The sequence below is a fragment of the Manis pentadactyla genome, chromosome 16 (assembly GCF_030020395.1).
Source record: "Manis pentadactyla isolate mManPen7 chromosome 16, mManPen7.hap1, whole genome shotgun sequence".
NCBI classification, from domain to species: domain Eukaryota; kingdom Metazoa; phylum Chordata; class Mammalia; order Pholidota; family Manidae; genus Manis; species Manis pentadactyla.
This window is the reverse complement of record NC_080034.1, coordinates 48,084,411-48,110,109: the sequence shown is the minus strand read 5'-3', so window position 1 is coordinate 48,110,109 and position 25,699 is coordinate 48,084,411. Positions and strand designations below refer to the sequence as shown.

General features: G+C 37.0%; 2 protein-coding genes across 5 annotated transcripts in view; one reads left to right on the top strand and one right to left on the bottom strand.

Moving 5' to 3' along the window:
- The window catches only part of LOC118910400 (histone H2A type 1-H), a 274,537-nt gene that overhangs the window by 248,176 nt on the left and 662 nt on the right, over positions 1-25,699 (top strand). The gene's annotated exons all lie outside the window — the stretch shown is intronic.
- ZNF184 (zinc finger protein 184) lies at positions 1,411-23,846 on the bottom strand. Of its 4 annotated transcripts, XM_036882052.2 has the most exons (6): positions 23,594-23,845; positions 22,928-23,061; positions 14,100-14,167; positions 11,891-12,017; positions 11,445-11,537; positions 1,411-8,216 (listed from the first exon to the last, which is right to left on the bottom strand). In XM_036882052.2, exons 2-6 carry the CDS (start codon positions 22,932-22,934, stop codon positions 6,256-6,258), a joined length of 2,256 nt encoding a protein of 751 aa, XP_036737947.2. In that variant the 5' UTR covers positions 22,935-23,061; positions 23,594-23,845; the 3' UTR covers positions 1,411-6,255. The 4 variants fall into 4 exon arrangements, with proteins under 4 accessions (XP_036737947.2, XP_057350261.1, XP_036737966.2 ...); XM_057494278.1 differs by lacking the exon at positions 11,445-11,537 and having other exon boundaries at positions 23,594-23,846; XM_036882071.2 differs by lacking the exon at positions 14,100-14,167 and having other exon boundaries at positions 23,594-23,843.

Sequence of the window (25,699 nt, the reverse complement as noted above, 5' to 3'; positions counted from 1 at the left end):
GTTTCTTGGATACAGACATGCTCCAAAATTCTGTCTTTAGCATCTGGTTCTCTAGTCTCTTTCTGTAATGTTACTTTCTGTCTATTACTTCATGATCACTATAGTACAGATGTCTCTTAAATAAACACTGATCATTTTCTATTTTTTATTAATTGAGGGGACATTGGTAGTCCTCTGGCACACAGATATGATGAAGTTTGCCTTGATGATGATAATGTGATTAATATTTTCAAAAGCCTTTGACAAGGAACTTTATCAAAGGTTATTATTTTTTTTAAGTCTCATTTTATGTGTGTGGGGAAACTTTTTCACAAGGGCAGTGTCATGGAGATATAATACAGAGTATGTAAAAGTTCCAAACTATAATGGAGATTTAAAGAGGTCCATGGGTATGTATTCTTGTCACTAAAAGAAATACAGTTGGCTGACCACTCAGAGGGCAGTGTTGTTACTTTTGGTGACTTACTGATAGGTATTGTGATAAGGTGGAAAAACATAGACTTTGAAACAAGCCAGAACCAGAATTTGAATGCTGACTGCAATACTTTCTATGTGATTGACAGGAAAGTTATTAACCATTTAAATTTAATCTCCTGTAAAAATAGGTATAGCAACACAAATCTCCTAGAGTTATGATAATGCGTGCTAGGTGGCCTGGTTATGTTGCTCTTTAATAAATTGTGATTATTGTTGCTGTTGTCATCATCCATAACCTGGTCCCAGCTTTTTGAACATAGATGTGACCATAATATAGCAATTGACTCACACTGACCAATGCAAATGAAATCAGCAGTTTGAAACTGATATATACACAGAATGCTCCTTTATTAATTAACAATGAAAACTGCAACTGCCATGAGGACTGGAATACTTAGTGAGTATAAACATTGCATTCTTTCCTCATAGGCACATCTGTACAGGAAACCAACTTGTTATTAGAAACTAAAGGTGTGGAAGAAAAACACAGCCTAGAAAATGTGAAATTTGTGCAAGGGGAGTTAGGGTGTGATTCAAAGTGTTTGGGATCATGCTGAAATACCCTGATACAGATCATACCAACATTGTCCTATCTCTTTTTAGCTCTTTAAGCACCTCATGCACACACTATTACTTCATGGACTCTGTGCCCTTCTGTTTTCTCAACCCCTTCCTAGTTTCATTTCCTATTCTTTCCAGCCTGGATGCTATAATTTGCCTAATTACTTTCCCCCCAAATAATAGCATCATTATGGTGAATATTTACCCCTTTCCCTGCTTATAATGCATTAGCCCTACTTAACTTTCAACCAGTTACATAATTATAAATTCTACTGAGTGCCTACCATTTGAGATAGTGTGCTTAGGGGCTTGTGCCCTGTTCCACTGCCTTTCTTCTTCCTCTTTACTGTAAGATAAGACAACCCCAGTCTCTGTAATTACTATTTATTATTGATTCAAAATGTTCCCAAATTCCCAAATCCACTTTCTCATTTGCACTTGTCACAATCAGAGAATTCACAAGAAAATGCATCAGACTCTGAAAACAATTCTTCAAATAATTCTGGAGTCTCTTCCAGAATATTCCTTCACGTTAATGCTCTTCTTCCCTTGTATCTCTTACATAAGCAGACTTAACTGAGCCTGGAAGTGAGGTAAATGTTCCTCTTGCTCTTCATTGCCACTTACAGGCCATGGTTTCTGCCTTCTCCCTAGAACCCTTCAGCTCCAAGACATCTGGCACCACTACCTCTTCTGGTTGAAATCATTTACTGATCCCAAGTCACTCCCTCATTCACTGGAGATTATAACACTTGCCTTATCTTCCCATGGCTGCTCAGACCATTATACTTGGTGATTTTAATATGTATATAGTCAATCCATCCAACACCCCAGGCTCTCAAGTCTTTGGCCTCCTCTCCTCCAATGATCTGGTCCCATTTACCCCCTCAGACATTTATGCCCACAGTTAACACTCTAGACCTTGTATCATTACCAGTAAGTATGCTCTTCAAAACCCAATTCAAGCATCCCATTTCCTATCATCTATCTTTCAATTTCTTCCCTCTTGTACTGTCTTGCAATTTTTAATTATACCCCCAATTTAGCCTTTACTTTTCATTTCCTCCCAGTTTAAATTCTATAGGTCTTTATTACAAACCCTCTCTCAATGACCCTTGCTCTCCTATCTCTCTCTTGGACCAACTGTCCTCTCTTTGAGAAATCCTAGTTAAAACCAATATTCAGCTCCTTCCATCCCTGCCCCCATGCAACTGAGCATAGCCAAAGAAAACTCAAAGATGATGATTTAAAACTCATGGTTGAATACCTCAGAGAACTATCAGGGCTTCCCTCCAGTCCTATATTTCCTTAGTCAATTCACTTTCCCACTCGTAGGAGCTAACTATCCTATGCCTTATCTCCTTTCATTTCACCTCTAACAAAAATCAAGAACAGGCAAAACTAATATAAATGGCATTAGAACTGAGGATAGCGGTTACCTTTGGGGAAGAAAAAGGTTGTGATTGGAAGGAGGTTACTGGGATGTAGTAATGCTCTATTTCCTGACCTGGGTGATTATTTACAGATGTGTTCAGTTTGTACGCTTACATTTTGTGTTGTCTGTGTTTAAAGTTCCAAAACTGAATTCTGATTCCTCATGCCTTCTGTCAACTTGCTTCTTCCTTGATATTCTCCATTGTGGTACACAGCCTCTCCTTTCTTAAAGGTGCTCAGGCCAAAGCCATTAGAACCATTCTAGTTTCTTTCTCTCATACTTCCATGTCTATAAACAATCAGCAAATTGTCTATATTTTCAAAATACATTTCCAATCTAACTACTTCCTACAACTTATCATTAATACCTTTCTCTAAACCACATTTGCTCTTACCTGGACTAGCATTCCAACTAGACCTCTGATGAACTTGTGACCCCTACAGTCTCTTCCCTACACTGCAGCAAGCAAGTGACCCTTTTAAAACATAATTAAAATCATGTCAGTCCTCAGCTCAACATTCTCCAGTGGCCTACCATCTCATTCTGAATAAAATGCCCAATCTTTTTCATGACAAAGAAGCCCTGCATGAACGGTTTCCCAGCTGTCTCTCTGACTTCATCTACCACTTATTCACTGTGCTCTAAAACGAACAAAGATGCTCTAAAACTGACTAAGATGTTCCTAAAACTGACAATGTTCCTAAAACTGACAAAGATGCTCCTATCTCAGGACCTTTGTTGCTACTAGTTCCTCTGTCTGTAACGTTTTTCTCCCAGATATCTACTTGGTTCATTTCTTCATTTCCTCCAGTCTATACTGCAATGAAATTTCATTAGAAAGGCAGTTCCCAGCCAACATTTGAGGATTCCTCACAAGCCCTTCATGCTGCTTTAGTGTTATTTATAACATTTATAACACTTTTGACATTTCACACATTTAAAATAGGATGTGAGCTCTGCAAATGCAGATTTGGTTTTGTCCACTTCTCAACTCCAACCTCTATAAGATCAGGTATCTCTTAAGCATTGGCTGTGCTGAATGATTTTTAATGACTACCTAAATGTTTAAGAATGAATGACTAGGTTATGTGATCTCTCTCCCTTTCCCTCTTCCCTCACCCAGTTATTTGACAAAAACTAGTCAGATGGCCCAATTTTCTATGATCTGGTGACAGATAAGGAAATTGTCAATCTAGGACCTGGAGCAAAATGCTTGGTCTCTGCATGCTCAATCTTGGACACTGACCCAAAGAAACTATATATGAAGGTTTAGAATTTTTTGTAAATAGCAGAGAATTCTTTGTCTCATAAAGTACTGTCTGGCTTTATTAATTCTGAGATTCTATTTCTGAAGTTTGGTCAATGGATGTTAGACCTCTAAAGTGAATCCTTCTGCTACTTTAAGGAAAAACTCTAACTTCTAACTTTCAATTTTCCCCTTTAGATTTTAATTTTACTCCACTTTCAGTATGATACTGTGATGATGTTTCAGGTATGTCATGCTAGGAACTTACAGCATATAAATGACATAATTAATTTTAAAAGACTAAGAAACCACTCAACTTCCCCTCTGGTCTTAAGGTAGGGGTGAGAAGCAGAGAAAAAGGCAACTGCATGGTTAAAGGACATGTCAGGTAATAAGGGACAAAACTTTAGTTCACCAGTTTAGTTTAGTTTAGTTTAGTTTAGTTAGATTAACATAATTAAGAGCAGCAATTGCAAACACACCCACTTGGGGAAACAAATGTCTTCTGGGATAGCTATAAAGATGTTTTTGAGGTATTCAAAAAGGAGACACAGAAACCAAGATCATGTTAATTACTGGAGCCTCACAGCATATCCCTTCACTAGGCCTGTATTATCTAGGAGTGGTTAGCACATTTCCAAAGATGAGGAAGATGGAGCACAAGCAGGCATAAAAGAGGAATTAAGCAGTGATCACATATTCTTGTTACTCGGGGTTTGATCTGACAGTATCTGTGAAGAGATCAAATTAATGGGACACAGTGGGATCTTTCAGGGTTAATTATAGATTTGCACATCAATTCTCTTGCTTCACATAGGAATCAGAGTGGCACAAGGAAAGGAGTCTTCCAGACAGACTGTTTTACATTTTGGGATCTTCAGTGAAACAAAATGACCCTTCATCGGGATATAGAAACTTCATTTCCTTGTACTGTAGGAGTAGCTCAGATCCAACCAAAGCTTGCCTTATAACCTGAGATCCATTTCATTTTGCCAGTTTCTACCTCTTTGCAACAGGTAATTCCTACATAATGGAATACTTTTTAATTTCTTAATATCAAGATGACATTCCTTTACAGATGTTTCAGATTACAACAGAAAAGATTCTGAGATTTAATTGGCTACATTATTTCCTGAATTGTTTTTCACTGTATGGCACTTTCAGTTAAAGAGGTGACAAAATTCCAGTGCAGGTCACTAGCATTTATATAAGCAAAAAAGACTGCACTGATTTTTTCACTTGTAAAAATATGCAGTGCTCACTCCCCCAAACCTCATTTGTGGGAAGAGTCTAGTTCTCCTTATATTTAAATAATGATCAGTTTCTATGCTACCCCCTGTTCTCAGAGCTCTCCACTGTCAAGGCTAGGCTGGAAAACTATCAGTTGCTGTTAAAAGAGCTGACCTGATTATTAGACTGTACCTGGAAAATATGTAAGGGAACCATTTCTTCATGGCCAAACATTATCCTGACTAGAATTGCCACAAATGTTCTTGCAGGCTGTGGGCTGCACATTTCCGGGAGTGTCACTCTTAGTGTCCTCTGCTTCTGATATCAGGGCAGGGGAGGGGGCAAGGGAAAGCAAGTAAAATGATTCATTTTTACACAATTAATTTCTGCACTTTGATGAAAAACACTGACTTTACCTCCAAAAGCTTGTGAAAACCCAATCTACAAAGATGACAGTCAAAATTACATTATACTGAGCAACTAATCTGTGATGCTTCTAGGAGGAGCCACAAGAAACTAACTAAAGGAATGGATACTGAAATCTAATCTGGCTGTTCTGTCCAAGATGCACATTAAGAGTTAAAAACAAACCAACCCTGAAGCCTGGGTCCTACACAGCTGGCCAATTATTTTAATCTCTTGGAGTAGGGCTTTGGTAATAAATTATGAAGTTCCCAAACTGATTCCACTATGCAGCAAAGGTTAAATAACACTGGTTTAAGCTGCAGAAAAGCTCTATAATTGTGATAAACTCCTAGAATCTTAAAACATACTATGAGAAAAATAATAGAAAGAAAAATAATACTTGCATTGAGCTAAACCATAATATGCTAGAGTTATTAATATGAGGATATTTTATAATCTTTTTATTAGGAACTAGTCAAACAACTGAAAAGCATTAGAACAGGAGCATTATAGATCACTGGTCTAGTTACTGAAGCACAAATGCTTTCTACTGTCCAAACATGCATAAATATATACATTCTAGGTATAACATAGCAAAATGCTGATATAGAGTAATCCTATTCAAGAATATACTGTGAATATACAAAACTGAATATAAAACCAAACAACCTTTGAAATCATCTATTCCAAATCCCTCATTTCAGAGGCAATTGAACCTTAAAACAGTTGAATTTTCCAATGTCACCCATAACTGTATTACTTCAGTTCAATGTACTTTCATTCCATAGTGTGATAATGAAAAATTAAAATATTTTAATCAGTTTCTCAATCCATTCTAATTCTTCAGTACTTAAAAGATCAAACTATAGTAAATGCATACCCTACAATGTTTCTAGGGCTGTCATATGCCAGAGTGAAGTCTCTGATGTTTTTTGAGAGCAGAACGGTATCTGAAGACCTTTCCACAATCACTACATCCAAAAGGTTTCTCTCCTGAATGAATTCTCTGATGCTGGATGAGGTAAGTGCTCTGGCTGAAAGTCTTCCTACATTCATTACAGTTATAAGGTTTCTCTCCAGTATGAGTATTCTGATGTTCAGTCAGATGAGTGCTCCGGCTAAAGGCTTTGTCACATTCATTGCACTTATAGGGCTTCTCTCCAGTGTGAATTCGTTGATGCTGAGTAAGATGGGAGCTCTGGCTGAAAGCTTTTTCACATTTATTACACTGAAAGGGTTTTTCTTCTGTGTGAGTTTTTTGATGTTGAGCAAGAGATGAACAATGTCGAAAGGCTTTGCCACACTCATTACACTCATAAGGCTTTGCTCCTGTGTGAATTCTCTTATGTTGTGTAAGGTGTATGTTCTGGTTGAATGCTCTCCCACATTCATTACACTTGTAAGGTCTTTCTCCAGTATGTATTTTCCTATGTTGAATAAGGGATGAGCCATAACTGAAGGTTTTTCCACATTCATGACACTGATAGGGTTTCTCGCCAGTATGAATTCTTTCATGTTTAGCAAGAGATGAACTCCGAATAAAGGCTTTCCCACATTCCTTACATTCATAAGCTTTCTCTTGGGTATGAGTCTTTTGATGTTGATTAAGGTTTGAGAGGTAACTGAAAGCCTTTCCACATTCATTGCATTCAAAGGGCTTTTCTCTGGTGTGAATCCTCCGATGTTGAGTAAGGGATGAACAGTAACTGAAGGCCTTTCCACATTCATTGCACTTGTAAGGCTTTTCTCCAGTATGAATTTTCAGATGTTGAGCAAGGGACGACCAGTAACTAAAAGACTTTCCACATTCAGCACAATCATAAGGTTTCTCCCCAGTATGTGTTTTCTGATGTTGAGTGAGGTTTGAGTGCTGACTGAAGGCTTTCCCACATTCATTGCATTCATATGGTTTTTCACCAGTATGAATCATATGATGACGGATAAATGTTGAGGGCCCATTAAAGGCCTTCCCACATTCATTACATTTATAGGTTTTCTCTCCAGTATGAATTTTTTGATGTTGAGTAAGGTGTGTGCTCCTGGTAAAGGTTTTATCACACTCATCACATTTAAAAGGTTTTTCTCCTGTATGAATTTTCTGATGTTCCATAAAGTGGCCTCTCTGGCTAAAGGCTTTTCCACACTCATTACAGGTATATGGTTTCTCACCAGTATGAATTCTCTGATGCTGAACAAGATGGGTCCTTTGACTAAAGGCTTTCCCACATTCATCACATTTATAGGGTTTTTCTCCAGTGTGAATTCTTTGATGTTGAGTAAGAGATGGACCCTCAATGAAGCCTTTTCCACACTGATCACATTTATATGGTTTATCTCCAGTATGAATTCTTTGATGGTTTATAAGGTTTTCACTCCGACTGAAGGCTTTTTCACATTCATTACATTTGTACGGTTTTTCTCCAGTATGTGTTCTCTGGTGGCGAATAAGAGCTGAACAGTAACTAAAAGCTTTCCCACATTCGTTGCACTTACAAGATTTTTCTTTTTTAACTGGCTTTAAAGTCTGTTTGTTGCTTGTTTTAGTAGAGGTCTCTTGTGGATATGTTTCCCGTTGTGTTACAATGTTTGAACTCATATTGATGCTTTCTTCAAGGTCATTATTTATAGGGCCTCTCTCCCATGTGGGCACTGTCTTTTCAGTTAATTTTACTACTCTTGGCAGTGTCTGTTGGTTTGTCTGCTGCCTCTCTACACTGCCTTCAGATACACAACTCTCTAAGAAGTTGGAACTGCAATGTTCATCCCTTTTGTGTTTTTCCACTCTTGCCTCTTTAGATGATTGTTCTTCAGAAATGTCCAGCTCTGGGGCTACTATGCTATTTTCCGGTATCATTTCCCAGTCTGAAAGAAAAAGAAAATCTCTGTATTCTCTGAACAGAGGAAAAGAGTCCTGCTGTTAACAGAAATAACTTATAAAGCCCTCAGGAAATCTTGAGTATTTTCAAATATAACCCTATTATTTTTGGGGAAAAGTTGGAAGGAATCAAAGATAATGATAAATACAATACAATACAAAAGTGGCAAGAAAAATGTCTAATTCAATTTCATAAATAATTTCTAAGAACCAGTAAGGAAATTCCATTTAAGGTAGACTAAAAAGTGACCATAGAGATGGCTAAGAGGAGACAGATGGACTGAATCTAAGAAAGCAGTCTTAAATGGGATCTCTTGCTGATGATTAAGAAAACAAAAATCTAAGAGCCAAGATTTCAATGACAGGAAAACAGTAAAGACCTGGCTAAGATTCTATAGTTTATAGCCTGGAACACTGAAGGAACAGTCATCTCACTGCTCAAAATGGGAAAGTTGTAAACAGTAAAGGAAATAATTTGTGAGGAGGAAAATAATGTGTTCGACTCTAGGCATTTTGAGATTTAGGAAGAAAAATGGAGTACTCCACTATAGGGGTGTTTGTAGGGGTGGGAGACGTCCAAAGTAGAATAATCAAGATGTTCATATGTAAGGTAGGAAATACCAGCTCAAAAGCACAAGGAAAAGAATAGCTGGAGCCATAGGAATATGAAAAAGAGCAGAGGTGGGGGCACAATCGTTGAGGGTCTTTAGGATAATGGGATGAATACAATGTAATACTGAAAGAGAGCAGTTTGTCAGCAAACAGTAAATGAAACAAAAGACAGAAAAGTACATAACCAGGGCAAAGAGTATTGCCCAAGACAAGAAAGATGACCATTAAAAGAAGCAGTGTAATCAATACTGGCAGATTCAGTAAAAACAAAATGGTTGTGTTTAAACAGCATTTCTTTGGTTCTACTGGAAACAGGATACAGCAGATAGAGAATCCTGAATTTCCTATGCTGCCACCTAGTCACTTTCACCTTCATTATCACTGCAAGCACGAGCAATGAGGAAGAGGCTCGTAGTTGCCTGCCATAACCAGTACCATGGATAATGGTGCAGTGTACATTAAGTGCAGGCAGACTCATAGCAGCAGTACTTCTCCAGCAGGAACAAGAAAATCAGTTTAACACCGCTTTTGGGTAATGGCCAGTTGTTCAGTATAAGAAATGGATATGTTCTTATTAACAGGAGTGACACCAAAAATATATTTGTACAGCAGATGGCCATAAAGAATACCTCCTGGAAATACTTTACAGTGAAGTAGATATTGAGACCATGGAGTCTGATGTTGTTAAAGGAGAAAAGGGTGTGGAAGTGGCTAATCTCCAGCCTTCGTTGGAGTTCTAGTTGAAGGGAGTCATCATGCAATATAGAAAGTGACCAATGTTACCCATGTTGTCATGTCTTCACACAATAGCCAACAGAATGACCAGAATATCATGGGGGGGAGGGTGGCAAAGAATGAGGGATTGGAGGAAGTTCCAGAAGGTCAGCCTGAACAGTACCATCCCTCTGCAAGGAATTCCCACTTTACTGCAGCAAGTCTGTGGGCACTGACCACAGTACTCCACCACCCCTGTATAAGGAGAAATAATTAAGTATGTTGACAACCAGGCTGCAAAAGTACAAGGTAGACCTGTGAAACAGAGTACATGTCAGGATTATTGATCACAATTCACAAGGGCCAAGTTACCAAGACAGCCTAGAGAAGATGGCAATAAAGAAGATAAGGAAAATGGCACAGACAGGGCTCAGGGCCACTGACCACCTCAATATAGGTACTATCTTAATGTCAATTACTTGTACAGATGCTTATAGAACTGTAAATCATTTTTACAGAAATGAAAGAAGCCAAGTCACTAGTTAAATGTGTGTTCTGAATGTTGAAGAGGGCAGTACCAAAGACTAGCTTACCAAGACTATGATCATCAGGTCATTCCAGCAATGGAAAGTAAATAAAAGAATGGAACTAAATAAATTCATCATGTGATTGTCCTCTGTCTATTGACTGGATCACTGGAATTATATTATCTATGCAACATGGGTTTTTTATTATTATTTTTAGCTAAGTAAGTCTTTTGGTAATGACTAAAGCATTTTTTGAAAAATCTGTTTTTCAAAGCACATTTAATGTTTCAAAATTGTTTTACATCTGCTAAAGTTGAGATTTTTTAAAATTTCATTTCTAATTTGTAACAAACCTTGTTAATTTTTCAAAAGTTAACTGTAAAACATACAAATTAATAGAGCTCTTTTTTTTTTTTTTAATTACTTTTCTAAATTGTGTTCAATGAAACTTTCTAATAGATTTTAAAGGTTCAGTATGAAAACAAGGATTCATGACTGGGGTGGTGGGGCAAAGAGAAATGTTATACTCCAGGCAACTCGGTTGGAAATTCGTAATGCCCAACTACATATTGTTTTTTAATTCTCTTAAAAACCTAAAACTTTACTAATCCAGCACTTCCCAAATTTGAACATGGTGCTTTTTTCCTCCTTATAAAAAGAACCCCCATTCCCATCTCATTAACTCTGGAGCTAGATTCCCTACCTAGTATGACTAAGTCTGTACATTTTTCCAGGATCAGATCTTTGAAGAGGTCTCTTTGTGCAGTTTGGGAGTTGATGGTTTATAAGAAAGTTATTCATAATTTCAAGGACAGTCTGATGAAGTGATAGGATCGGAGTCTATGCATAGATTAAGAAAGGAGTAGGTGATGAACAGAGGCTGCAGGCATGGTACTCAATTTTGCAGAGTTTGGCTGGGAAAGCAAGGTGGCAGATTAGATGGTAGCCAAAAAGATTAACTGTGTTGAGTAATGGTGTATATGTAAATTTAGGTTACCTATTTCTATTTGAAGGTACTAGTGAAAGAGCCTGGAGATTCAAAAGGAAACTATAAGGACTGAAAAGTTAAGTGATAATTAAGAGATCAGCGTCCCAAAGGATGTAGGAAAAGATGGAATGCAGAGTCCAGTCCAGGGCGTTACTTAATGAGAAAGGCAGGAAGGAAAACTCCTCTGAAAGCAAGATAAAAATAGAATATATACTGAGCCAGTGCTTGCAAAGCATAAGAGAGTCCAGACAGCTTCTCATTTCTCCACCAGGGATACTTTAAAGAAAAGCAAGTACATCTATATTTCAGACATAAAATCCTATTATCAGGCTGGTGGTTAGATGACACTCATCTGCCAGGTATCCATTACTTACCTCCAGTACCTGCTGGAGTGCCAGGTTCCACAGTCCATGGCTCTGTTCCTTGTTCTAACTGGGAAATCATATCAGGTTTGGAAACTTGGAGTCCTGCTCATGGGGGGGAAAAAGGTATCTGTTTGCAATAAGTTAAAAGTGTATATCATAATTCAGTCTCACCACTTTGTCTTCAGAGGAAAGGATATGTGGGACAAAGCTGATGGGAGTGGATAACATATAAAGCTTCAATGTTACAAATTCCCAGACATGGTATAATTTGGGAACTGATCTAGGTTCAGAAAAATTATTTGTCCTTCTACTTGCTAGGGAAGTAAAAACCTTTACAAAACCTTTCAAAATGTGGAAATCTTTGGTTCCTTCGATGAAAGGCACAACTCACCTAAGCACGAGAGAACCCGCCTCCTCCACACCCCCAGATATTAACTCAGAGAAGTTATTCTCACCTATAGAGACCAGGTGTGTATAATTTTCCAATGTTACATCCCTGAACAAATCTCTCTGCACAGGATCCAGCTGTTTCCATTCTTCCTGGGTGAAGTCCACTATCACATCCTTGAAGGTCACTGATTCCTGAAACACCAAACATATTTCTGCTTAGCCATAAAGCATTCACCTAGGCAAGGGATGAAGTTAGCAATACTGATAAAAGTAAGGCAACCTATGGGCTATCTGAAAAATGACAGATATTTCCTCCTTTGTGAAATGAATATTAAAACAGTACCTCATTCATAGGTTTATTGTAAGAATTAAATAACATGTTCAATTAGGGTCTGCCATATAATACATCATCAGTCAATATTGGCCATTATCACTATTCATTATCATCAACATCATTTGTGTGTTTCAAAATATATCAAGTATTAATTGTACACTTAACTAACATCAGTAATGTTCTACTACCTACAATGTGCAAGGATAGCCAAAATGTTTTTGAAAGAATTTGGGGAGGAGACCTGCCCTACCACATTACAAAATATAATACAAGATAAAACAAAATAAACCAAAAGATAAAGATAAGATAAAACAGAGTAGCCTAGTATGGAATAAAACTCAATGAAACAAAATAGAGAGTACAAAAACAGACTCGTATTTATAAGAATTGAATAGAATCAAGCAACTTTTAAATTAGTTAAAATAAGCTGGATTAATTACTAAATGATGTCATAATTAATTATCTGAGAAAAAATTGAGTTCCTTATTTCATGGTATTACCATCAAAATCCAAACAAAAATTTCTGCTAGATTACAGATTAAACTTTAAAGAAAAAGCAAAAATAAAAGACAGTGAAACACTTTTTAGTAAGTTTGAAATGTGAAAGATAAAAATTATAAGGAGACTGGTAAGTGTAACCACATAAAAATGTAAAACTTCTAATAAACTTTATCAACAGGCAATATTCTTAGTTTCTACAAATAGCAAAAAAGATGAACAACTCACAAAAGTAACAACAAGGCCAACAACCCAGATAATTGACCTAAGACATTGTTAACAAACCATGAAAAATGCTCCACTCTACTAAAAATAGAGTGAAATAATGATATCTGAATGACTAACACTGCTGAACGTACATGTGTACTATGGTGGGAACAGAAACCTAACAGTCTATCTGGAGTACAATCTAACAGGATCTATCATTCAACCTAGTTTTTTTGCTTGTAGAAATTTATTCTTCAGAAATATGTCAGGATGCATATACATATGTACAAGTACCCTTGCAACACTGTGTGAGAGGGGAAAAAAGCAAACTTAAATGTCCTTTAATAGGAGACTGGTTAAAAAATGTATGCTATATCCATACTAAAGCACTTTATGTAGACATTTTATAAATGAAGTACCTGTAATATACAGATTAGGAAATATGTGTAAATATTATTTAAAAAACAGTATATACATGGTATGACCCCACTTTTATTTTTATGAATAGGAAAGTTTATATGTAAGTGCACAGAAAAAAACCTGAAAGAACACATTACCAACTATTATTAGTGGTACTGTGTAGTGGGACTTGGAGGCATCACAGGGGAACTTTCTAATTTTTTTGTTTACTATGTATTTGAAACTGGGTGATTAAATTTTGCCTTGAAATAGATTAGTGTATTATTGGAATTTCTGCTTCTAGACCCACAGAGCAACTGGACTAGCTCTCCCAGTGTAAACAACCATAAAACTAAACAATACGTCTGAAACAAGTATTTTTGTACTTTGAACAGCAAGCAGAACTGTGACCCCTGAAAGAAGGGAGACAATCATATAAGCCCCACAATCCCCTCAGCTTCCTGTTTAGAGATACTCTCCAGACTTCCAAGAAAGAAGGCAGAGACTCTACAAAGCACAGTGGTCTTACTGAGCTGAGGAGAGAGAGGGGGCTCAAGACTATTAGGGCAGGGAATTTGCAGCATAGATACTGGAGAGAAGGGGACTATACAGAGATGATCCAAAAATCTGGTGAAAATACCATCTCCACAGCAATATCAAATTACGGATATGATAGAACCAAACCCAGAGTTAAGAACAGAGATATCACAAACAGTTCCAGCACACTTTCGGAGTAACACTCCCTAAAACCAGTTTTTGATAACATATGCCACAGCAAAAGAATACACAATCCCATTTCAAGGACTGAAAAGACATTTCAGGAAATCCTAACATACCTGAAAACTGGCTGATGGGAGTAGAATATGCCCCTCTTGAAGAAGGGCAGATTCTGAAGAGGAGAGATCTGGGGAAAGAAGAAGAAACCCCAATTAATCCTGTTCAACTTTCCAAAAGTATTCACAGGCCCTTTGAAACTTCGCTATTAATGCAAATGATCACAACAACATATATCACTTACATTATTTACCCCCCAGAATGTATGAAATTAAATAGACATGGTCAAAACTGCTGGCATAAATATGCAGTAGTTGGAACTTTTGTACATTGCTGTGATATAAATTTCTCAATCACTGAGGAAAACTAGCAGTATATTCTAAAGCTAAGTAAATATCTGCTCTATAACTAAGCAACTCCACTCCTACACATACAGTACCCAAAGCAATGAGGGCTTATGTCCACCAAAGCGCAAGACTATTCTTAGCAGGTTTATTTATAATATCTCCAAACTGGAAACAATCCAAATATCTTTCAACAGGAGAATGGATAAACGGATATTTCATAAAATAGAATATTATTCTACAATATAAAAGAATGAGCTATTGACAAACCTAACATGGATGTATCTCATAAAAAGTATTAAGCTACACAAACCAGACATAAAAGAATGCACACTGTATTACTCCATTTATATTAAATTCAATAACAGACCAAAATAACCCACAGTTACAGAAGTTACAATAGTGGGTACCTCTGGCAGGTTATTAACTGGGCAGGTGACCAAGAAAGACTTCTGGGCCATTAGAAACATTTTGTATTTTAATATGGGTAGTATAGTATATATAAATATATATATATATACATACATATATATATATGTGTGTGTGTGTGTGTGTGTGTGTGTGTGTGTGTGTGTTATATATTTATATAACACACACACTTACATACATACTGGTATATAATATATAAAAATTAATCAAGCAGTATACTTAAGAATTATGCAGTTAATGTATGTAACTTATATATCAATAAAGAAAACAAAAACTTTGCTCTTGGAGAATGGTTAATAGGCAAGACCAATCCTCAAAAAGTAGAAGCAGCAATGAAAGGAACTATTACTCTAGATTTAAATTTGACCAGTAAGGGAAAACTTTTGTTAACAGAAATCTTGAGAAAATAATGAAAATGTTATCTTGGAATTTTTAGCAGTAAAAGGAAATATTGTGTACCTGGACAAATATGTACCCAAGACTATAGGAAAACAGAATCAAGAGCAATGTCTTAGCTAAGATGCTTTTGATTCCAAGTAAGAAAAACCAACTGAACCAACAACAGTAACAGTTGTAGAAACCAACTATGTGCCTAGCAACAGTAAATGCCTAGTAAATGTTACAAGTACTATCATGACTTCAAGAGATAAGAGGCTTATGAAAGGTAATCCAAATTATGCAATTGTGAGAAATCTCCAAAAGAAAAAGCAAATATTTATGATGAAACTATTTCGGTTGACTTAATTCTGATGAACTTAAAATTTAAAAGAACACTCATAAAAGATATAAGGGGCAAAGAACTTAGAGGAGTGATGTCATCAACATGGCAGAATAAGTTTGCTACCATCTTCCTCCCAAAGAATACTGATTTAGACAATCACTCACAGATGACAGTGTCCTTGTAAAAGTCCAGGAGTCCAGCAGGGAAATTCCAGCAAACCATTAGGGCAAAAAGAAAATCCATGATTGGACACATTGAAGAAAAAAAAAGGAACAGTTTCACTTTACTACCCATGTCACTCCCCTGGCCAAAGTGGCAAAGCTCAGTGCCAAGAAAGACCTTCTCAGCCTACTGTTTACTCATGGGGGAAGTGAGAGCATGTGAGTACCCAGGTTCTCCAGTTGTGTGGGATGCCAATCAAGAAACCCAGTTCTTTCTCACTCATCCAGAATACTGAGGTGTGCTGAGTGACTGACTGGGTGGTGGGGAGCAGTCAGAGCTCTCAGAGGGTACAAAAGGAACAAAGACCCTACTAAACCACTTCACAGACTCCATCAGGAAGACTGCCAAAGAGCCACTGGGGATGCTTTGCCTACAGATCACACCAACTCATCATTAACAACCCTAATACTTCATGTGCCTCATCTACATCCCACTCTCACATTGCAGCTGCCTTCCTGTGTGCACCCCCTTCGGTGGTAAGAGTGAGCCCTTGTAGACAGCTAGTGAACACATGCAGAAAGCCAATCTAAATCTATAGCATTGGGAGAAAGCACTAAAACCTGACCATTCAGCATTGCCAAAGGAAAGCAAATGGGAGGCTGTCAGTACCCAGCAAGCACCTGGCTTTGCAGTATTGAGAAAATGCATACAATACAATCTTGAGAATTCAAGAGGAACAAGAAAATGTGGGGCAGATATATCCATAGAAGGTCGAAGAAAGCCTTAGAATCCCCAACAGGGCTGACAGAAGGTAATTCTTCCCAAAGTTAGTGAAGACTGGATCAGGTGACTACATCTTCAAAAGGGAAGATAGCAAAGCAAGAATGCAAGGAACATGAAAAGTCAAGAAAACATGACAGTACCAAAGAATACAATAATTTTCCTGTAACTGATCCAAAGAAATGGGGATCTATGATTTCCGTAAGAAATTCAAAATAGTTGTTTTAAGGAATCTCAGTCAGCTACAAGAAAACACAGGAAGATGATTAAATGAAATTAGGAAAATAATCCACAAAACTTGAAGTTTTACAAAAAGACAAATCTTAGAAAAATCTTGAGCCAAAGAACACAATGAATGAAATGAAAAATGGGACAAAATATAATCTATTGCAGACTGAATCAAGAAAAGAAAAGAATCTGTGAGGCAGGAGACAGTCTTTTGAAATTATCCAGTCAGAGAATATAGAAAAAAATAATACAAAAGAACAAAGAAAGCCTACATGAACCATGAAATGTCATTAAAAGATCTATGCATTATTGGAGTCACAGAAGAAGAGAGGGAGAAAGGGAAAGAAAGCTTCTTAAGGAAATAAAACTTCCTCAATCTTGGGAGAGATCAGGACATCCAAGTTTGTGAAGCTTAGAAATCCTCAAATAATTTTAACCAAAAAACACCTTCACTGAGGCACATTATGATAAAACTGTCTCAAATCAAAGACAAAGGGAAAATTTTAAGAGCAACAAGAGGAAAAAAAATTCCTCACATTCAAGGGAACTCCTGTAGGTGTATCTGGATTTCTCAGCAAACTGTGTAGGCAGGAAAGAGTGGGATGATATATACTCAAAGTGCTCAAAGGAAAAACTTCCATCCAAGAATATATTATCTGGTAAAGTGGTCCTTCAGAAATGAAGGAGAGATAAAGACTTTCCTACGTAAACAAAAACTGAAGGAATTCATCACCACTAGTCTTGCTTTACAAGAAATGGTAAAAGGTGTCTTTTAAGCTGAAATGAAAAAGAAATATATGAAATGATAAAACACACGGATAAGGATAAATATATAGTCAAATTCAGAATACTCAAATACTGTAATATGGTTGTGTGTTCATCACTTATTCGTATGTAAAGGTTAAAGGACAAAAATGTTTTAAAAAATCCTGAATACAGGATATAAAAAGATGTTATTTCTGACATCAAAAACAAAATGGAGGGGTTAGTAAAAGAGTTGAGTTTTTGTATGCTATTGAAGTAATCAGCTTGAAATAGACTGTTGTATCTGCAAGACGTTTTATGTAAGTCACAGAGTAACCACAAAGCAAAACCTACAATACATACACAAAAGATAAAGAAAAGGAATGAAAGCAAACCACTATAGAAAATCATCAACTCACAAAGGAAGACAGCAAAAGATGAGGAAAGAACATGGAAAGTACAAAACAGCCAGCAAATGCTAATAATCTGGCATTTGTAGGTCCTTACCTACTAATTACTTTAAATAAATGGACTAAATTCCCCAATAAAAAGGAATAGAGTGGCTGTGTGGATAAAAAAACAGAATCCAACTTTACACTGCCTACAGAGTCATTTCAGTTGTAAGGACACACACAGACTCAAAGTAAAGGAGTGGAAAAAGATATCCTATGCAAATGGAAAGCAGAAGATAGCAGATTTAGCTATACATATATCAGACAAAACAGACTTTAAGTCACGAACTATAATAAGCAATATAGGGGTCAATTATAATAAATGACAAAGGTGTCAATTCATTAAGAGGGTATAACAAGTAGAAATATATATGTACCTAACATCAGAGCTCCTAACTATGTTAAGCAAATACTAACAGATCTGAAGGGAAAAATAAACAATGTGGTAATAGTAGAGGAATTTAATACCCCACCTTCAGCAATGAATAGATCATACAGACAGAAAATCAACAAGGTAACACTGGACTTGACTCATACTTTAGACAAATAAACCTAACAGACATATACAGAACATTCTATACAACAGCACCAGCATACACACTCCTCTCTAGTGCACAAGGAACACTCTCCATGATAGATTGTATGATAGATAAAAAAACAAGTCTCAGCAAATTTAGGAAGACTGAAATCATACCAATAATCTATTCCAACCACAATGGTATAAAACTAGAAATCAGATGGTTTCATTGGTGAACTTTAATTGCGAGAAGAATTAAAACCAAGTCTTGTCAAACTCTTCCAAAAGCTGAAGAGTCATTTTACAAAGCCAGATTACCCAGAAAACAAAGCCAGACAAGGATACTACAAGAATACTATATTCTAGTATCCCTGATGACTAATGATGCAAAAATTCCCAACAAAATATTGGCAAACCAAATTCAACAACATATTAAAAGGATAATATATCATAATCAAGTGGAATTTATCCCTGGGCTGCAAGGATAGTTCTAAACATATTCAAATCAATAACCCTGAATAGCTAAAGCAAGCTTGAAAAAAAACATAACTGGAGGTTTCATGCTTCTTCATAATTCAACTAATACTACAAAGCTACAGTAATCGAAATAGTATGATACTGGTACAAGAACAGATATATAGATCAATAGAACAGAATAGGAAGCCCAGAAACAAACCCATGTCTATACATGGTCAGTTCATATATGACAAAGAAGGTAAGAACATACAATGAGGAAAAGGTAGTTTCTTCAATAAATGGTGTTGGGGAAATTGGACACCTACATGCAAAAGAATGAAACTGGATCATTGTCCCACAACATACACAAAACTAAGCTCAAAATGAATCAAAGACATAAATATAAGACCAGAAACATAAAACTACTTTTAGAAAACATAGGCAGTAAACTCTTGAACATCAGCAGTGTACTAATCTTCTGATTACTTCTCTCCAAGCAAGGGAAACAAAAGCAAAAGTAAACAAGTGAACTACATCAAACTTAAAAGCTTCTGTACAGCAAAGGAAACATCAACAGAACAAAAAGACAACCTACTGTATGGGAGAATATATTTGAAAACAATATTTCTGACAAAGGGCTAATATCCAAAATATCCAAAATAGGCAGAGGACCTGAATAGACATTTTTCCAAACAAGACATACAGATGGCCAACAGACCATATGGAAAGATGCACATCATCGCTAGTCATCAAGGAAATGCAAATCAAAACTTCAATGAGATACCACCTCACACCAAGTCAGAATGGCTAGTAGCAACAAAAAGTAACAAGTGTGGTAAGGATGTGGAAAAATGGGAATCCTTGTACACTGCTGGTGGGACTGCAAATTGGTGCAACCAGTATGCAGTACGGAGTTTCTCAAAAACTAAAAATAGAAATACCATATGACCCAGCAATTTCACTTCTAGGAATCTACCAGAAGAAAACAGTATCGCTGATTGGAAGAAATAAATGCACTCCTATTTATTGCCACATAATTACAATATCCGAGATACAGAAGCAACCAAAGTATCCATCAAGAGATGAAAGTATAAAGAAGGTGTAGTACATATATACAATGGAATATTACTCAGCCATAAAAAATAAATAAATCCTGCCATTTGTGACAACATGGATGGACCTAGAGAGTATTATGCTAAGTGAAGTCAGTCAGAGAAAGAGGAATACCATGGAGTTTCACTAATATGTGGAATCTGAAAAAGAAAACAAACAAATAAAACAGGAATAAACTCAAACAGAGACCAGTTGGTTACCATGAGATGGGACTACAGGTAAAATAGGTAAAGGGGATAAAGAAGTACAAACATCAAATTATAAAATAGTTTAGTCATAGGGATGGAAGTATAGATAAGGAATATAACTCCGAATATTTTAAAATCTTTGTATAGTGACAGATAGTAACTACCCTTACCATGGTGAGTGCTTGATGAAGTATATAACTGATGAATCACTAAGTTGTTCATCTGAAACCAGTTTAATATTATATTTAAATTATATTTCAATTAAAAAAACTTTTTAAAAAAGGGGCTTGACATCACTAATCATGAGGGAAATACAAATCAAAACTACAACTACTTTACACCTGTTAGAATGAGTATCATCAAAAGGACAAGAGGTAACAAGTGATGGTGAGGATGTGGAGAAAATGAAAAATTTGAACACTGTTGGTGGGAATGTAAATTGATATAGTCACATTGGAAAATATATATATCACATTTTCTTTACCCATTCATTCATTCATGAGACACTTAGGTTGTTTCCATATCTTGGCTATTATGAATAATGGTGCAGTGAACAGAGGTACAGATACTCTCCAAGATAGTGACTTCATTTCCCTTGGATATATACTCAAAAGTGAGACTACTGGATCATATGATACTTCTATTTTTAATTTCTTAAGGAACCTCCACATTGTTTTCCATAGTGACTATATATCAATTTACATTCCCACCAACAGTGGGAATATTTTGTGTATATATGCAATGGAATATTATACATCCCTAAAAAGGAAATCCTGCTTTTTTGCAACAACATGGATGAATCTTAAGGACATTATGCTAAGTGAAATCAGACAGAGAAAGACATATACTGCATGATCACACTGATACATGGACTCTAAAAAAGCCAAACATACAGAAACAAAGAGTAAAATGGTGGTTACCAGGGGCTGGGGGGTGGTGGATGATGATGGGAGATGTTGACCACAGAGTAGAAACTTAGTTATAAATAAGTTCTAGAGATCTCATGTACAGCATGGTGACTATAGTTAATAATACTATATACCTGAAAGTTGCTGAGAGTAAAGTTTAACTGTTCTCACCACACACACACAAAGGGCAAGTATGTGAGGTGATAGATGTGTTAACTAACCTTATTGTGGTAATCATTTTGCAGTACACAGATTTATCAAATCACCACACTGGACAACTTAAACTTTACACAATGTTATGGGTCAATTACATCTCAGTACAGCTGGAAAAGAAATTTCCCAGCAATGTTCTGTAGCTTTCTGTGAACAGACATTGCATATTTTTGTTAGATATATTCGTTTCATACTTTCTTATACTATCATAAATTGAATTATTCTTATTACAATTTATAATTGTTCATTGGTGACACAATACAGTTAAGTTAAATGACTTGTGAGATAACTGTAGATACGCATGCAAGCTGTAATAAATATAACAGATTCTTTGTACCTTAAAAAAAAAAAGACTGAGGACAAATATAAGGTATAGCTCAAACCTATGTAAATAATATGTTAAGACTTCTAGTGATATTAAACAAATTTTTTAAAAGGACTGGATGGTAACAGTTAAGTTAAACCAAACCTGACTGTGTAGTCATACCTAAAGAATGTAAAGACAATGATGATACAGAGGGAAGTCCATAGATGTCACAGGGCTCTGACCTCACTCTGACCTGTTCAATGATATAAAGGAAGAACTAGAAGGAATACTCATTAACTATACTAGTGACATGAAGTTGGAAAGAACAGTTAAAACACCTGATAACTAAATTAAGATTTCGAATTATTCTGACAAACTGGAACACTTGCCAAAAGATTGAACAATTATATATGTTTTAAGTCCTGATGTTAAGGATAAAAAAGTTCTATTTTTTTAAACTGCAGCTTATATAAATTTAAAAAGATCTAGGTTTACAGCACAATGTTTCTGACTTTTATTAAAGCAAATACAATCTGATGTTAAACAGCAGAAGTATAATCCAAATCAAAAGTAGATTTTTAAAGCACATCTAAAGAACTGTTTAATTTTACACAATGCATTTTAAGAAACATGCTGAGATGCAGGAGGGTTTTCAGAGAAGAGGTATTGATATGTCATATGAAGAGCCATCAAAGGACCTGAGGCTATTTTGTTTAGAAAGGAAAAGAATTTGTGAGTAGGAGTTTAACAGCTGAATTTACATATCTGAAGGGCAGCAATGTGAAAGAGAGCAATCTCTTGCTTATGGAGACTAAGAACTAAGATCAACACAGAAGTTACAGGAACAGGCACTTCTGCTTAATATAAGGAACTGAAAAAAGAAAGGGGAACATGGGAAGTTGTTTGCACCCAAAATGGACAGTTTAATGCCACACTAGTTCAGGCATAGGCTTAACTAAAAGAGGCCATCTGCCAAGATATTTCAAAACTGATTCTTGCATTTAAGGGATGATTACCAAGATTTTTTTTCTGACTGCAAGATTATCAGTTCAATATCTAATAAAAAGAAGTCATGTAAGGATCACAGACATTCTACATCATTGCTCCTTTTCATTCCCCAATCCGGAGAATGAACTAACTCTTCCTCCAAGTCTCTCCCTGTAAATGTAAAGAAGAATCTCTCTGTATAGTGTAATTCAGTTTCTTTTCTCTATCCTAAATATGAGGTTCCCTCCTTCCATCTCAACCGGCTGTCATGTATTTGATTTCAAATCATGGCTGTTCTTTTGCCTGCACCATTCCGTTCTTCCCCCTATCGTCCCCACTACCTTCCATCTCAGGAGCTCATTCCTTTCCTCTGGAACCTGGACACCAAGGTTTCCCAATCAGCGTCCCTCCACCTGGATTCCCGATCTGGCGCTCAGATGTCCATCAAGTTTTGAACTGGCTGAGTGTGGCTGCCCTAGAAGACAAGGGATGGGGTTAGCAGCATGCGTCACAGTCACACGTCAGAGTTTTACATGGTGGACAAGAGGTCCTTGGAAAAGAGAAGTGCCCGGAGAGAACACTAAATAGGCACCCCTGCTGAACAAAAACAGAATTGAGATCGGGTATGCAGGTTCAGCCCGCCTCAAAAAAGGTCCTTGGTGCCAACCCTGGAATCTGGCTAGAGGTGCCCACAGACCCGGCGGGTTACCTCCGTGCACACTTGCTGGCTCACACCCGCGACTCGGATGCAGGAAGGCACACCTGTTGAGCAGCGGAAAAGCTGAAAGGTAGACAAGCAGGGCGGGGCCCAGCTCCAGTCCTTCCTCCTAAACCGGAACAAAAGAACAAAGACCTCCAAGGGATCAGGGCGGAACCTCTACGCATTGAAGAAGGCGAGGGGCGTCCCCAGCGAGGACTCCCCAGCTCCGCGATGCAAAGGCCGCTTCCAGAGAAGCAAGAAGGTTGACGTCACGGGGCAGGAGAGCTGGCGGTTGCCATGGTAATACCTGGGTTTCCCTCCCTCTACAGCGATCTGTACACCCCGATCCCAGGTCCGGAAGCGCTGGGACAATCACCAGATCCAGCGAAGACCGCCACAGCAGCTGCACTTCCCCAGCGCCAACCTCTTCACGTCTACAGCCGGCTTCAACATTCACTTCCGGTCGCGCGGAAAGAACCACGCCCCCGCTCCGCTGCTGCTAGTACACTGCGCAGGGCAGAAACACTGGACTACGATTCCCAGAGTGCTCCACGATGCTGAACTCCATTTCCCAGAGGCCCAGCGAACGATTAAAATCCCGTTGCGTGAGTTGGACGTTCTACGCGTCCGTTATTTGCTTCAAATTCTCAAGCGGTGGTAGTGTTCGAGTGGTCACTCAAGCTTGTGTGATCGAACGGATTTTAAGAAATACACATTTACACACGTATAATTTTAAAACACAAACAAGCATTTCAAGATACATTGTTACCTGTTATGCATTCAATTCAGTGTTCTATTCCTTTGTTTTAAAAATTACAAATCTTAGATTTAAATCCATTGTGATCCATTACATTGCTTTCATGACTGGGTCGCGATACACACTTTTTGAAATGCTGAAGGAAACCGAAAGCTGGTGTTACTGTGTTTTACCCTGCAGCAGTGCATTGTGTAAGCCTACGTCAGCCACCAATTATCTGCGAATGGTGCCCAATTTCAATTTGTCAGTGTGTCCTCGGAAGAAAAGAATCCAAGAGAAGGCGGTAGATTTTACGTTTTTTAATGTGTGGTCCATGCATTTTACTGTCCTTCTGTGCATCCCCAGTATTTGGATAGAAAGCCTAAGATGAAGCCACTCAGCCTATTAGCTGACAAAAACACGAAACTTGGACATCCTCACTATGAGTATATGGAAAACAAATCCAGGGTCAAAGGAAAAGGAACAATATCTAGAAGTCTCTAAGAGCAGATTTCAGAAAAGATCTATAGGAACTAGAAAATTTCAGGAAACAATTTGGTATTCTCAGTAGATGGCAAGAAAACAGGACCTGAATGAAACAGGAAAGAAAGATGTGAGGGAAGAGGCTGAAATAAAGACACTAGATGAAGAAGGATAAAAACATATAGCAAGCATATTTAAAATACAGCAACATAATTAAAGTCATACTGGAGAAGAACTGAATTGATGCTGTGGAAAAGTGAATCAGTTATGTATAGGGTATTCTGTTCAAACTCTTCCACGATTTAAAAGAAAAAGATGAGTGGAATAGAAGAAAAGAAAGTGATAGATATAAAGAATAGAGGTTGGAAAGCTAACATGTGTAATTGGCCATCAGGAAGGAGAGACCACATGAAACCAGCTATCATTTAACACTTTCTTTGTACCAGGCAATGTTCTAAGTGCTTTACTTCTATTAACTTATTTGAGTCCTAAAATAATCCAATGAAATTATCTCTGCATTCTTATTCCTACTTTACAACAAAGGAAACTGATGCACAGATAAATTGAGTAACTTGCCCCAAAGTGACATAGCCATTAAATGGGAAAGCTAGAACTTAAATATAGTAATTTGGTCTCAAGCTCTCACTTTTAATCTCTAACATTATACTCCCTAGGAAAGAGATGAACAATTTCCTGAGTTTAAAAAAGAATACATCTCTCATTCATTGCTAGTGGGAGTGCAAGATGGTACAGCCACTTGGGAAGACAGTTTGGCAGTTTCTTGCTAAACTAAACACACTCTTAGAATATGACCCAGCAATATCTCTCCTTGGTATTTACCCAAATGAGTTGAAAACTCATGTCCACACAAAATCCTAATTGGCAAAACTTGGAAGCAACCAAAATGTACTTCAATAGATCAATGAATGAATAAACTGCGGTATATCAAGGCAATGAATGAATAGTGTTCAGCAATAAAAAGAAGTGAGCTAACAAGCTAGCAGAAAACATGGAGGAGCATTAAATGCATATTGCTGGGTGAAAGAATTTAATGTGAAAAGGCTGCATATATATGATTCAAACTATATAACATTCTGAGAAAGGCAAAACTATGGAGACAGTAAAGATTGATGGTTGCTAAGGGTTGGGGAAAAGCATGAGAGATGAAAAGGAGAAGCACAGGATTTTAGAGCA

Excerpts from the sequence above, each read along its gene's own strand:
- ZNF184 (XM_036882052.2), bottom strand. Across the intron at positions 11,538-11,890 it reads TACACACCTGGTCTCTATAG|GACTCCAAGTTTCCAAACCT; the intron begins GTGAGAATAACT and ends CCCCATGAGCAG. Across the intron at positions 8,217-11,444 it reads CACTCCAGCAGGTACTGGAG|ACTGGGAAATGATACCGGAA; the intron begins GTAAGTAATGGA and ends TTTTTCTTTCAG.